The 14247-nt window shown below is 48.1% G+C and overlaps 1 protein-coding gene across 1 annotated transcript in view; it reads right to left on the minus strand.

Moving 5' to 3' along the window:
* Positions 1-1348: 1348 nt before the first annotated feature.
* Positions 1349-14247, minus strand: part of HOMER2 (homer scaffold protein 2) — a 109348-nt gene continuing 96449 nt past the window's right edge. Inside the window, 3 exon segments of the mRNA XM_084756285.1 lie at positions 1349-10854; positions 11714-11794; positions 12700-12810. Coding sequence (XP_084612411.1) covers positions 10666-10854; positions 11714-11794; positions 12700-12810 — 381 coding nt within the window. The 3' untranslated portion in view covers positions 1349-10665.

Below are 14247 nucleotides of genomic sequence, written 5' to 3' on the forward strand. Positions count from 1 at the left end.
AGGCGATCCTGGAGTGAGAGGACCGGGAGGAGGAAGGCAGGGATGGTGTGGTCACGGCAGCAGTGAGAGAGGGGATGGCAAAGTGTTAAGTAGAGGACCGCACCTCACTGTGTAAGCTGTGTAAGGGAGGCAGAGGGTGCTAGCGGGGCCAGCCTTGGAGTGAAGGTGGTCAGCATATACAAGTGAGGTGGGGCACCTACCTCAATGTGCCAGGTGCAAGCAGCCATTGAAAATTGCCTGGTGAGATCTCCAGGTTGCTTGGGGAGGAAGAACCAAAGGGCAGTGAGCTAGGACGGAGCGTCGGAGCCCCAATAAAAACGAACCAGAAGAAGGCTAGAGAAAGAGTCAAAGAGGCCCTACAAGAGCTGGGAAGGAAAACCAGTGTCTATCAGCTGACTGTGAAGGCCTGCTGCTGTCTCTCCGCAGACGTGGAGTTCTTGCCACGCCCCTCCCTGCAAACAACCCAGGGAAGACCTAACCTCCCCTCCCCCCAACCATCGAAGACTCACCTCAGGAGAAACACAGACCCAGTGAGCGTTGCATGAGCCCGGTGCAACAGGGCTTAAAATAGAAATTAAGTGAAGGCAGAACGGGTCGTATTTCTTCTATTCCTGAGCTGAGGGCTGGGATTCACACCTCCCACACATTTGGGGAAAGGTGGTTCTGTTCCTGGCACAGACTCTGCTGTGTGCAAGCCTGTTGAAATGCTTCTGGAAAGGTCTGCTCTAGCAGGATGTGGCTCTGAGGCTGGCTTTTTCTCCTGTATCCAGGCAACCGGTGTCCATTTTCACTGCCTCTCTCAGAAAGCTAGTCCCTGTGCCTACGGGGGAGAGGAGCCATGGTGTGGCCCATACTGGCAGATGTGGGGTAGCTATCCATCCCCTAAGCGCCCCTATGGACAAGGCTGGCCCCAAGCAGGAAGTGAAAATGTTTGCACGTTCAAAGGAACCTTTGTTGTGTTCTAAAGCTGGGGAGCCTCCCCCAACACTGGCCCCTTGGTCTGATCAGCTAGGACCTTGGCCTGCTGGGGGTCATCACACATTCCCAACACACTTCTCAAGGCACTAAGGCCTCCAAAATGTTTCTGTCAGCTTAAAAACACACAGAGAGAGTTTACTGAGCCGTGTATTTCTACAATAAACAGCTCTATTACAATAAAGCCAGATAAAACCAAGGGATACAAGTCTTTAAGGAAACAATTTTTCCCTTAAATATAAAAGGGTCATTTGTCTATGGCAAACAGAAACACACAAGCAGAAACTGTTAGGTACATAAGAGAAAAGGACAGACAGACAGTGGTAGTGAAAACAAGTCTTTCTTCAGTCTTTAACAAATCAAGAAAATAAAGTTGAAAAGTTCATAATAGTATATTTAGTAAGGTCAAATCAATACACATAGATCAAATATTGTTGCTTTCAAAGAATGTACCTTCTTCAACTTCCTGGGGATCTTATTAAAACTTAACAAAATGTTAATGAACTCCAAAATGCACAAATTGTACAGGCCACACCCTCTTTGACAACAAGGTAATAAAGCAGAGGTCTATAAGAAATGTTAAAAGCAACAGCAACACATATCAAATGATCTGGAAATCTAAAAGTATAATTTAAAATAAATCCTCAAAGGTAAACTGCAATCTGAAATGATAAATTATTTATAACAACCATATCATACATAAACATTTGTGCGATACAGATGTATTCAGAATAAAGGCCACAGGCCTACAACAGGAGTTACTGTGCCTTTCGCTGAGCAAGAAATCAAGATGGCCTTTAACTTGAAAAAGTGAAAAAAAGAAAAGAAAAAAGAAAAAAAACCCCACCCAACACTCATAAAATGATAAGACTGGAAATTTACATATACATTTCAAAGCTGATCCTTTAAAAAGATAAATAGAAATTGACTAATTATTGAAAAAATTAACCAGAATAAAAACAGAAACCACACACACAACATTAAGGCAAAGATAACCTAACCCCAGGTTAACAGGCCCCAGGAATCCTACAGACAACCATCATTTGGGAAAACTTAACGTGTCAAAGAATCCTGAAGAATAAGAAACTTTGAAGAGACCAATGAGCATGGAAAAAGTTTTAAAATTATCAAAGGATTATTTCTTTAAAAGGCACTGGACTTGGACAGTTCTATACGTGTTATAAAAACTTCAAAGATCAAGGACTTCTGAATATTATTTGAACTATATATTCCAGGGCATAGAAAAAGATATAGAAAGTGGCCCGATATATTTTGAAGGAAGTTCACATAAAAAAAAATACCTGACAAAGACAGCAGGAAAAAAAAAAACCCTACAATTACGCATCTTATTAATAAGATATGAAATTCCAAAATAAAAGGAACTGATAAAGTCAAGAAGAGCATTTTTCTCGTTGTAAAGCTCTTAGTTTTACTATACAAGTAATAGGCAACTTTTGTAGAAAAACCTGAAAGCACAAATAAGACAAAGTAAAAATGTACCAAAGACCAACCAATCATGAGTAACCACTGTTAACCTGGACAGGAGATGTGCATTAAAAGAGTAACAAACCATGACAATATCAGGGTTTTGGGGAAACGAGGGAGGGCTGAATTGATATTAGCAAACCCACTACACGGTGGTCATGATAGAGAAAAATCATTTGAACAGCTTGACGGAGGTTAAAACTTCATTCCTAAAATCTCAGTACCCCTTACTTGTAAAACTGCCAGCAAACTACAGACACGGGCATGACCTGAATACACAACACAGGGTCACACTCATACTTCTGTAAAGACACTAAAAATGTCCCCACCAAGGGGAAGGAGGTGTGTGGGGAAACGTGTCCAAGGCCAGCACAATCACAGACAAATCTGTCACTGTCGTAGGGGCGCTGGTCAATGTGGGAGGGCAGGAAAGTGAAAAAACTTGGACATAATATTATCACCAACCAAAACTAACACCTACAAGGAAGGCAAATGAACTTCGGGACAAAAGCATTAGAGTGAAAAGAATCAGTGACTGTCTGAATACAAATGATGAACTCGTTTGCCGACACACACTCTTCTCTGCAGATAAAAATGAGGTAGATTGATTGATGCTTCCTGATGGCCAAGATCTTCTGCCAAGAAAAGAATGCAAGTAGTAGAGGGCTGTATCAAACTGTCACATGATAAAACACGTGAGTGTGTGTGCGCGCGAGCGTATTTGTGTGTGTGTGTTTGTGTGTATTACATAATTGTTGAGTATCTTAGAGGGAATTTTGATTTTAGGAGACTTTGATTTTCTACAGTTTTTTTTTTCATGTCTAAATTTACATAACTTTTATTTGGTCTCCTCAATTGGAAAACCAAAGGGAAGGATTTTCATTAACGAAGAAGTGCTATACCTATACAACAGTAAACTGTTGGAAAAGATTTCATTTATAACAGTAGCCACAGTGAAAACCTTTATAAGAAAAAAATAGACCAAGGGACAGAAAACCGAACATTACAAATTTAGTGAAAGAGGTTATAAAGATGTTACTTCTCCTGCAATATAGAAATAGTATATAATCTAATTTCCAATTATTCCAAAATTTATAAAATGGTCCCTGAATTTCTTTTGGAAATATTAGTATATAAAATAGACTAGGAAATTTAAAAAAAATCATTAGTGGGACTTTTAAACCTAAAGTTAGGGTTACCAAACTGTACAGTCCCAACACAAGAATATACAGGCAGGTAACTAAGTTTAGCATCCTTACAGCCAAAGCAAGTGTTGGTGCAATTTAGAAATACACTAGGAATAGAACAGAAAGGCAGTTTTTGTTTTGTTGTTTTATTTTGTCTTGGAGACAGGGTCTCACTGTATAGCCCTGGCTGACCTGGGGTTTACTATGTAGACCAGGGTGGCCTTAAACTCACAGTCAGCTCCTGCCTGGTTCTTCAACTTGCTATGGAGCTCACCCGCCTGCCTCTACCTCCCAACTGTTGGGATTACAAGGATGCCCACCACGCCTGGCTTAGACCCGAGGCTCAAAAGCTGAATAAGAGACAGTGAACGCACAAGAATGATGTACTAATGGGCAGAATGTGCTGGAATTAGAATCTGGAAAGCCTTCACCATCACGTCAGCACAGGAGTGACTATAAAAGAAAAGACAGATTTGACTAAAAACGTTTCTTTTTAATGTGCAAGCCTTTTTTTTTTCTTTTTCTTTTTTCTTTTCTTTTCTTTTTTTCCAAGATAGATAGGGTTTCTTTGTATAACAGCCCTGGCTGTCTTGGACTCGCTTTGTAGACCAGGCTGGCTTGGACTCACAGAGATCCACCTGCCTCTGCTTTCTGAGTGTCTTCTTCTAAAAGCCATAATACACCTTTAACTTTTGTGATATATATATTTTTTAATTTGAAATCCATGTGGTATGTGGTGGAGCAAGCCTGTAATCTCAGCACTTGGAAGGCTGAGGCAGAAGGATTGCCACAAATTTAAGGCTAGTGTGGTCTATCCACATAAGAGGGTTACAGGCTAGCCACAGTAAAGGAAAGGGGACTGGGTGCTGGAGAGATGGCTCGGTGGTTAAGAGCACTGGCTGCTTTTTCAGGGGACCTTGGGTTTGACTCCCAGCGCCCACATGGCTGCTCACAACCACTACAGGCCTTATAAGAAAGCAGGCCAGAAGCCAGGTGGCGGTACATACCTTTAATCTCAGCACTTGGGGGCCAGGGGCAGGCAGATGGCATCTGCTAATGAGAATCATATTTTAATTAAAAAAAATGTAACTTTGTTAGCTCCTGCCTCCATGTTAGTGACAATGCTACTGCGGGAGCAGGGTCATCGGACACAATGCTGGTGAAGGCGTAGCTGGAGGGAAATATTCTAAAAGGCAGTTTAAAGTGATATGTTTAGTATACTAAAAATGTGCACGCCCTTTTTCCTACTAGTTGAGACAGGGCTATGTTATGCTGTAGTAAAACATCAGCCCTGAAATGCCCATGGTAAACCCCGTGAGGTCTGTCTCTATTCACGCTACATGTCCATCTGGCGGGTACGGTAGGGTAGGGTAAAGGAGCTGCCCCATACAGCCACTCAAGGACCCAGGCTGGGAGAAGCTATCAGAGACGCTGGAGTCAAGTGCGGGGCACTCTACAGTCCTGGCTCCGCCCGCTCACGTCTCATTGACCAGAATTACTCCCAGGGCCCTGAACAACCCACCACAAAGGGCCTGGTGAGTTGGAGTCTCTCACATGTCTGAAAGGGAAAGGAAAACGGGGTTTGGAGATCAGAAAAGCCTAAATTGGAAATGTATTCTAAGCAAATATTCTGAACAGTTTACAAAGATGTCGGAACAGTGCACAGAGATGATGACAAGAGTAGAAAACAGGAAGCAGCGCCACTCTCCCAGGTCTGACCTATACGGCTGTTAAAAAAGCGGTGGTCACACACTGACCGATAGAGAAATCCATTTGCCATATAGTGTTCAAAGGGGACCAGAGAGCTGTCACAAGAGTGTGCATCAAAGGAGGAGATTTCACGGAAAAGGATGAAAAGAGCTGTGTGGGGAAGGCCAAGGACCACGTGTGTTAACAGTGGTTACAATCAGACGGTGGAACAACAGGTGATTTTTTTTTGTTCCTTTTATATTTAGATTATTTTCTTTTTTTAAAAAGTATCTATTACTTATATCCCAAAAAAGCATTTAAAAAGAAAAAAAATGGTACTCATGAAGTAATTTGCTTATCCAATCCATACTTAGGATTATGTTCTTATGAAGACGTAAGAAACGTCCTCCTGCTGTCATATTGCGAGACATCACACAACAAACTGAGGAGTCAGGCCTTCCTATCAAAGGTGGTGCAGGAGGTTGGTGACAGAAACGTGTCCCCAACACCCGAGAAGCATCAGTTTTGCCAATCTCCTGACAGAGCGGGCAAGCGTGGACTCTGCTGTGGTCCACCTGGGTTTCCGCAGAGGTCCCTGGTGGCCCAGAGGCCGCTCTGCAGCCAGTGTCACACTGTCAAAGAGAGTCGGGCACTGTACAACTTCACAACACTGAAGCCCCACAAAGTCCTGGGAGCAGATTCCAGAACATTCAGCATCACCACCAGGAACATTCAGACTCCTCCTGGTTATGGTGCTGTGGTTGAACTCTTCCCAATCGCTCCTGCGGCTTTCCCTGATGTGTCCTCCCTCAACAGGCACACGCACACACTCACACCCACACGCACATGTCACACAGCTCAAAATTCCTACCAAAGTCGCCTTCTTTGCCAGAAGTTTTTAAAGAGGGATTTATAGTCTTCAGAAAGGTGTAGGGGAAAGACATGTAAATAACTCACACTTCTGTTTCGGACTCTGCCTCCACCCGTCACCCCCACTTGTCCCCAGAACATAGTCTATTTCTTTGGGAGAAGCCATGTCCTCAGAAGTCACGGTCTATGTAAGTCATGGCTACCATTCAAGACAGGTGTGGACGTTGATTTGAAAGCTTCTGGTTTGTGCTGCAAGTGCTTAAAAATCCAGTGATGTTCCCATGAATCAAAGGGTTGTAACTTCTATGACCCACCTTCAGTTATTAGCGAAGAGCTAAGGCTGGCGCTCCCTGAAGGGCAGCCTCCCTTGTGTCAGGCTGCCCTGTTTCCAAGCACGCACTTTGCTACATGTGTGGTCCAGGTTGGGTCTCATCCAGAGTTGCCCCTGGGGTCTTGCCTATAGAAAGAGAGGCCCTGAACAACGGGCTTGGTTTTCGGGCTGTGAGTGAACAGTAGCACGAGCCACAGTTTAAAAGGCAGGGCATGCACGCTGCTGAAGGCTGGGGCTGTGCTGTGAAACTTGCAGGCTGCAGCGTGTGTGGACCCATGTGGACAGCCCGCCATGCATGCGAACGGCTCTAAGCACTGGGTGAGTCTACACCTCCCCAGCTGTGTGTGGCTTATCTGGACCAGGCCATCTCTGGGCCAGAACACTGTTTCTGCCATCAAAGGCCTTCCCTCTCTTTAAAAAGATGGCCGAGCCTCCATTAAAGCCACCAGTAAAGAGTTTAAAGGCCCCTCTGAGCACAGAGAGGACTGAGGAGAGCCCTACAAAGCAGAACCAATCAGCAAGGACCTTGCCTTTTATGTTGAGCACAAGCATGGTTCTGCCTCAGCCCTCTGTCAGCCCTTCTTGCTGTGGGCACACACTGAAATGCTGTAGCTGCAACATGTTTTTAACAGGGCGTAAGAGTATCAATTATTTTTGCCATCTAAGGGACAGCAAGAGAACAATATAGCTCAAGGTCCAGGAGACCCACGAGTCTATGCTGCTGGTTATAGCCGGGTTGGGTCGCCCTGCGTGTGCCACTCTGCCTCCGCTGCCTTTGATACTCTGCCAAGTACTCTCATCCAATTAAGGTCTAAAGTGACACCTCCTGGGGAGATGTAACTGAAGGAAGTGATGGGAGGTCTAGCGCTGGGCTCCCTTTTTCTCTCCTAATCCGCCCCCCTAATGCTTTGACATTCCCTAGGCATGAGAGAAACATCTCTCCCCTATCACCCCCAAGTTAGAAACCACCAGGGTGGTGGCTGAAGGGTTCTGAGTTTCACTCGGCCTCTTTCAGGACCTGTGTGGATGGCTGCAGAAAGCGAGCTAAGCAAGGTGCAGATGCCAAGGCCAGGAGACCTCACGTGACACCAGGTTCTGTGGCCAGAGCTGCTGGGAGGGCCCACCCACCGGCACAGGGTCTGAGGTCCTGACAACAGTCTCAAGACTGGGCTGGCCGTCGTGATAAAGGAAGTAGCACTGTGAGTGGACACTGAACTATTTCAGCGGGTCGTTTTGCTCTGTAGAGTCTACCTTTTGCGGGACCAGAGGCTGCAGACAGGGATAGCCTCGTGTTGACTGGCCGTCCAGGCTGTTCCTGGGCCGAGATTGTTCTTTAAAAGGAAGCAAATGAAGAAATGCAAGGTCTTCAGAGGAAGCAGATCAAAGGGAAGTTCAGTTATAAGGTTCACGCTTTCACTGTGGAGCCTAAATTACCCTTGGCTGCGAGACTGCAGAGCTGTGGGGGAGGGGGTGTCCCTTGGCTGCGAGACTGCAGAGCTGTGGGGGAGGGGGTGTCCCTTGGCTGCGAGACTGCAGAGCTGTGGGGGAAGGGGTGTCCCTTGGCTCTGAGGCTGCAGGGCTGTGGGGGAGGGGGTACCCCTTGGCTCTGAGGCTGCAGGGATGTGGGGGAGGGGGCATCCTGAGGCTCTGAGGCTGCAGGGCTGTGGGGGAGGGGGGCATCCTGAGGCTCTTAGGCTGCAGGGTAGTGGTGGTTTGGGACTGCTTGAGTCTAACACCAGAAAATGTCTATTTTCCCCACCTACAGGTTACAAGAAGCTTGTCAAAGACTTCAGTGGCTAACCAGCCCTCTATGGTAATGATTTTAGCACCTCCATGGTGCTAGACCACACTCTAGCCAGCCAGGAGCGCCCCTTTCTATACAATGTCACCTGCAGAGAGAGGCCATCTGAACACTGAGCTGGGGAGACCCCAGCGTCTACTGCTCCTGTGAACCATGTGCCCAGGCTGCTGATAGACAAAAGGGCCAGGATGGCCTAAGAAAGAGTGCCCGGTACTCCATGCTGGCTCACAGCCAACCCAGCCTCTGTGTTCTTGCTTGGCGCACCAGTAGGAGCTGCTGATGGTGGAGAACTGTGCAGAGCTGTGGGGAATGCAGGGCCAGCAGGGCCTGCGCCGAGACACACCAGAGGGGCCACTCTGGTTGCGCAAGACACCTCAACTCGACGGGTCCCCCTCACATAGCTCAGCGTTCCGTGTCTCCACCTTTCCTCCCTTATTATCCTAGTTGACTTTCTTGCTCAGTGTCTCCTCAGCTAATGCAAGGAAAGATGAGGCCTTGGAAGTCACCGTTGGGCCTGTGACTTGAACATGGCAGCCCCACCCAGCCCCTTTCCTCAGGCTGTTTTCTCATTCACACAAGGTGAAGAGGAAGAATTTCTAAGCCCACGTGGACACAGATCTAGAGGGTTCCTAGAGGGGTAAGGAATACCAAAGTTTTCCTTGCCTCGGGCATTTAGAAGTGTTGGGGGCCTGGACTTAACGCATCTTTTCTCTATGTGCAGCACACATCTTAAGGAGAGATGCCTATGGCCCTGAATGCCCAGTGCCTCCACTAAGAAGTTCTCTGAGAGTGGAGAACTTTATAGCTCCAGGCCCTCCCTTAGCAGGAACTAAGAAAGGAAAGGCAGACCTGGGCGGAGCTTCTGTCACTACTGCCAAGGGATGCCTGAGGGGCTCTCACCCTCCTGGCTTGTAGGATAGCTCAACTGTTCAAAACCATTATAGGAGCCCAGCCTAGCTTCTGAGCCCAGGGTAGCTCTGATTCCCCGAGCCCCCAGTATCCGAAAAGCCTCAGACTACAGGCCCTCTGCCTGAAAGAGAAGATGGTCCTGAAGGCCATGCCCTCAGGGCATCCTGGCTGGGCTCCCCGCAGCAGGGCCTCTGAGCAGTCCAGGATGCACCCACTGCCACAGTCTGCGCCTCAGAGACAAGTCTGGGTCTGACTGCGGTAAACTGCATCCACTGCTCATCACTGCAGCACAACTAAGATGATGCAACAAGGGTCTGGACTCTGCTGAGGGGTTTGATTAAAACACTAAGTTCTGTTTGTATATTTAATTGAATAAATGTTTATTAAACACCTATTATGTGCCCAGACTGTGCTAGATACCTTCCCTGCACACTGTTCCCACAGCATAAGCATCTGTTCTGAAGTTAAAAACAAATAACCAAAAACCAAACAAACATACAAACAAACCAGGAACATAACAAATCAGGGGAAGATGGGATATGATGGGTACAAGTAATCCCGTCAGTAAGCACACCCCAAAACACCTGCGTTTCTTCCCTCTGGATAAGTCTCCACTACACAATTTGGTTTCTTTCAAGTCGGTCTGCCTGACCTACAGCCCCGAGGCCACACGCAGCTGAGGGTACTGTGAATATGCTCCAATACCAAATAGTAAATTTACTTTAAAAACATTGTTAATTTTTTTTGACAATTATTTCTTTTTGGGTAAGCCAATTGTGCAGTCTTTGAGTGTAAACTGTGTGGACGATGACATCATGTCACAACATCAAAAGGTTAGATATATCTGCTGACACAACAAAATGCATGCTTGGAAAAGATGTGCGCTCCCTCCGCGTGCCAGCGGACTGGAGTCTACTAGAGTCACACACTCTGAATGCTACTCAGTAGAAGGGCGCCCAATGGCCTGCTGTAAAGGACATCGATACTTGGATTAGAAAATACTCCCTATCCGCCCCCCCCCCCAGTTCATAGGGTTACAACAGCCCTTAAAGAAGGATATAAACACCCCAGCGCCGGCTGCGTACACGGCTAAGGTAGACCAAGTTCTGGATTCCTGAGTCAGAAGCTTTCAGCTGTCCACAACCTCACAGGGCCAGAGAAGGGAGAGATTTCCTGTTCTGGAGGAGTGAGGGGACGGCGCACCTGGTCTGGAGACAGATGCGCCTGCATTCACGGAAGCAATGCGAATGGAGGCCACCCTATGTGTCTACTTCATCTGTCACACACACACTTGCATCTCACGACCTAGGCTCCACCCACTTCATCTCTCTCTCTCTCTCTCTCTCTCTCTCTCTCTCTCTCTCACACACACACACACACACACACACACACACGAACGACACTGGCCATGCCTGGCCCTAGTTATCTGAGCCTAACTTGGAGAGTCCTCGGCGGAAGTCATGTAGGTCGTCGATCTTTCCATCCAGCACCTCAAGGAAGCTCTTCAGCTCGCTCTTCAGGTGGCGCTGCCGGAATTTACTCTCCTCAATGTCTGTCTTTAGAGACCGTACTTTGTCTTCCAAGTTCTGGTTGTCTCTTTCTGCGGCCTGACAAGACAAAAGGGAGAGGTCTAGAAGGCCAACACTGAAAACAGATGAACCCTGACCAAACATTTGCCACTGAGGTCAGAAAGGAGAACACCCTGTGGTCGCATTCCTCTCCTGAACACCCCAAGCGGCAACCAGAAACGGAGACAGTGGAGGCTCCAACAGAGATGTTCTGAAACCCGAGACGCAGCCCTAGCGGAGACCTTTCATTTATACCCTCAAAACCAGAGCAAAAGGGACAGTGAACACACTTGCTTCCTTGGCTTCTAGCCAACCTCTCTCTTGTCCTTCGTGAGGGAGGCCTCTTAACGCCCTGTAAGAGCTTTATTCTCCTTAGTATGGCTAAAAACTGGCACCAGTACGGTTCTAGGGTCGTGTAATTCAATAAAGCGCTCCTTGTGTTGGCCACGGGGCCTGAAGTGAGGAGAAGCGCTAGGGAGGAAGAAAATTCCTCATTTTGTAGATGCCAGTGAGGAAGGCCTGTCTAAAGTCAGCAACCAAAGTCAGGAGCTGGGAAGAGCCCAAGGGGGACTTGTCCTTAACCTTCTTCCCTCCCCCCCCCCCGCCCCCCAGGCCGCCCACGAGCCCCTTCCTTACTGGCTGGGGTTCTGCAAGGGGTTTTCTATAGGTGACCTACACTCTGGTTGTGCACAAGGTCCTTTGTGTAAGTGGGACACCCCAAACCCAACACTGTTGAGGCATCCCCCAGGGGTGCTCACAAAAGGCCATTGCTAACATTCCATAGGCAGACCCCCCCATCCCCCTCTCCCGTGAGCAGCCTAGGTGTAAACATGAGAGGCAGGAAAGAAGTGAGGGGCGTGCCGATCACCTTAGTATATCCCCAAACACGTGCTCTTACCTCCAACTTCTCAGAGACATATTCACACTCGGACATGAGCTGAGGTATGATTTCACTTTGTTTTCGAAGATCTTTCAACTCCTGGGGGAGACAGACATTTTATTTTATTATTTTTGTTGCTGTTGTTGTTTGGGACAGGGTTTCTCTGTGTAGCCATGGCTGTCCAGGCTGACCTCAAACTCATAGCGATCTGCCTGCCTTTGCCTGGGATTAAAGGTGTGTACCACCATGCCTGCCATGAGGCAGACCTTTTTAAAAAAAAAAAAAAAGACACACACTATACACACACACACACACACACACACAGTCAGATTAAAAACATACTCTTGAAAAGTGCTGCCTTGCACGTGCACTGGTGGGTGTTATTCTAGGAAGCTGCCTTGCTCACATGACACTAACGGTGCAGTATATCAGACGAATCATCTCATGAAATCTGAGGCCCAGGGAGGTTTCACTGACTTGCCCATGGCCCAGTGTCCTGGGCTTAACTTTCTCCTGCCCAGAACATAAACATCTGTGAGGATGAGGGCAGAACTCCTCTGTGGCTGGCAGCTGACCGGTCAGACTGTCCAGGGCTTTTGGGAAGTCTCCTCTGTTTTTTTTTGTTTTTGTTTTTGTTTGTTTGTTTGTTTGTTTTTCAGATAGCATCCTACATATCCCAGGCTGGCCTCAGTGAAGATGACCTTTGAACTCCTTATCCTCCTGCCTCTGGGATCACAGGTGTGTGCCACCACGGTGAGTTTACATGGAACTGGGGACCAAACCCCAGCGTTTCATGAATGCTGGCAAAGCATTCCACCCACCGAGCTACATCCACCCCCCCTCAGTTCACTCTAGGGTGTCATCAACACAGTGCTGCCGAGTCCTGATTCTGTCCTGGAGTCCAGGCGGTTGCCAGGGCCCTAGGTCGCCTGTCATATCTTTGAACAGAGGTCACCACACAAGGCCAAGAGGATCCAGGGCCCTGCTCAGAGGTCTTTACTCACCGTCTCCTTTTCTCGGAGCTCTGACTCCAGGTCCTCGATCCTCCTCTTGAGCTGCGTGTTGCTCTCCTTTTCCCTGTTTATCTCACTGCACTGCTCTTCCAGCTCCTCGATCTTAAGGAACACAGCCGTTAATGCTTTCTTTTCAAATAAGCCATAAACTGCCGCACTGCTATATACCCTCCCACAGACAGGCACCACGCGGCTCCCATGTGCTGCTTGCCCCTGCCTGCCTGACCTTCCTTCCTTAATCCCAGGAGGGCCAGTAAGTCATGAAGGACTCCCAGCCTACACGCCAGGCTTCTGGATTCCTTGTGTGGCCACGTGGGAGTAGGGTCTATCACAGGCCAGATGTCCCCTGAGTTGATCCGCTTTCCCCAAGAATGGCTTTTACATCGCTTTAATCATGTCCTGACTTACTTATCTAAAGGGTTTAAGATGGCTGAAGTAGAGATTTCAGCTGCGCTGCTGGGCAGGAGCTACCATGTGGAAATCAAAGACAACGATGCGCATTCGCCACGTACCAAGATGACCACCACCCATGGACGCACACAGAGGGGGCCTGGCTGGGGAGCAGTGTGAGTGGGGTACCGTCTTGGAGGCTGACTGGCAGTGCATCCTTTGCTGGGTCTGAACCCACGACAGGGCTAACCAGGCAGAGTGAGAGTGCAGAGCCCTCGTACACTGATGCTGTCCTCAGTTGCTCAGCATTTCTTGGAAGCCAAATGTGTGTGCAGCGTGGATGGCGGGAGTGGAGCCATTATGCCGCCCAGAAGCAGACGCAGTGCACAGGCACACTCAGACAACGCCTGCCTTTGACATGAGGCCTCGGGTCCTAAACCATCCACAGAACGACAGGACTATCCCAGCTCTACCTCCAGCCTGGAACTGGAGCACACAGAGCTCGTCCTGCGGAGGTCCAGCCCTCCCGGGGAGCCTACTCTGGTAATGCTCCGCTACCATGCTCAGACCAGAGGGAAGAATTCTGCTCTTTGCTTGAAAAGGAGCAATCGATCCCTGCAGTAGGACCAGCCAGGGCTCAGATAGGAACGCGAAGTCAGCAACTGGCCCAGTGCCCTGACTGTCCTCACAATTATCACAGAATGGAAAAGAAAAATAACACGGGGCAGCTCTGTGGGCAATTAGCACCTGAGTGGTGAGGTGGGGCTCTGCTACAGTGGCTCTGCCCAGGCCAGTCAGGGCAAGTGATAGACAGGGGTCAAGGGATAGGTCCCCTGAGATCCTGCACTCGCGGGGAGTGTTCTCCGAAGCCCCATGTGCTCAGACTTAGGGTTGATGGGCTCAGGCATAATATAGTCTAAACAGAAACCTGGGAACCTCTACTGGGGCATCTCTGAGCACCCCAAGGTACCAGAGTGGGGCTCGTTACAGGTAAACTGAGTAAAACCTAACCCCGAGTCATCAGAGTAGGGCAAGAGAGAGCACAGCACAGTGTTGGCAGCCACCTTTCTCCTCTTTAAACACTATTTCTCTTTTTGCTTCCAAGTTTACATTTGTAGAAGTATCGATTTGAATGGGAGCAGGGTTTCT

This window comes from Acomys minous, assembly GCF_964271855.1.
Source record: "Acomys minous genome assembly, chromosome: 2".
Taxonomy (NCBI): Eukaryota; Metazoa; Chordata; class Mammalia; order Rodentia; family Muridae; genus Acomys; species Acomys minous.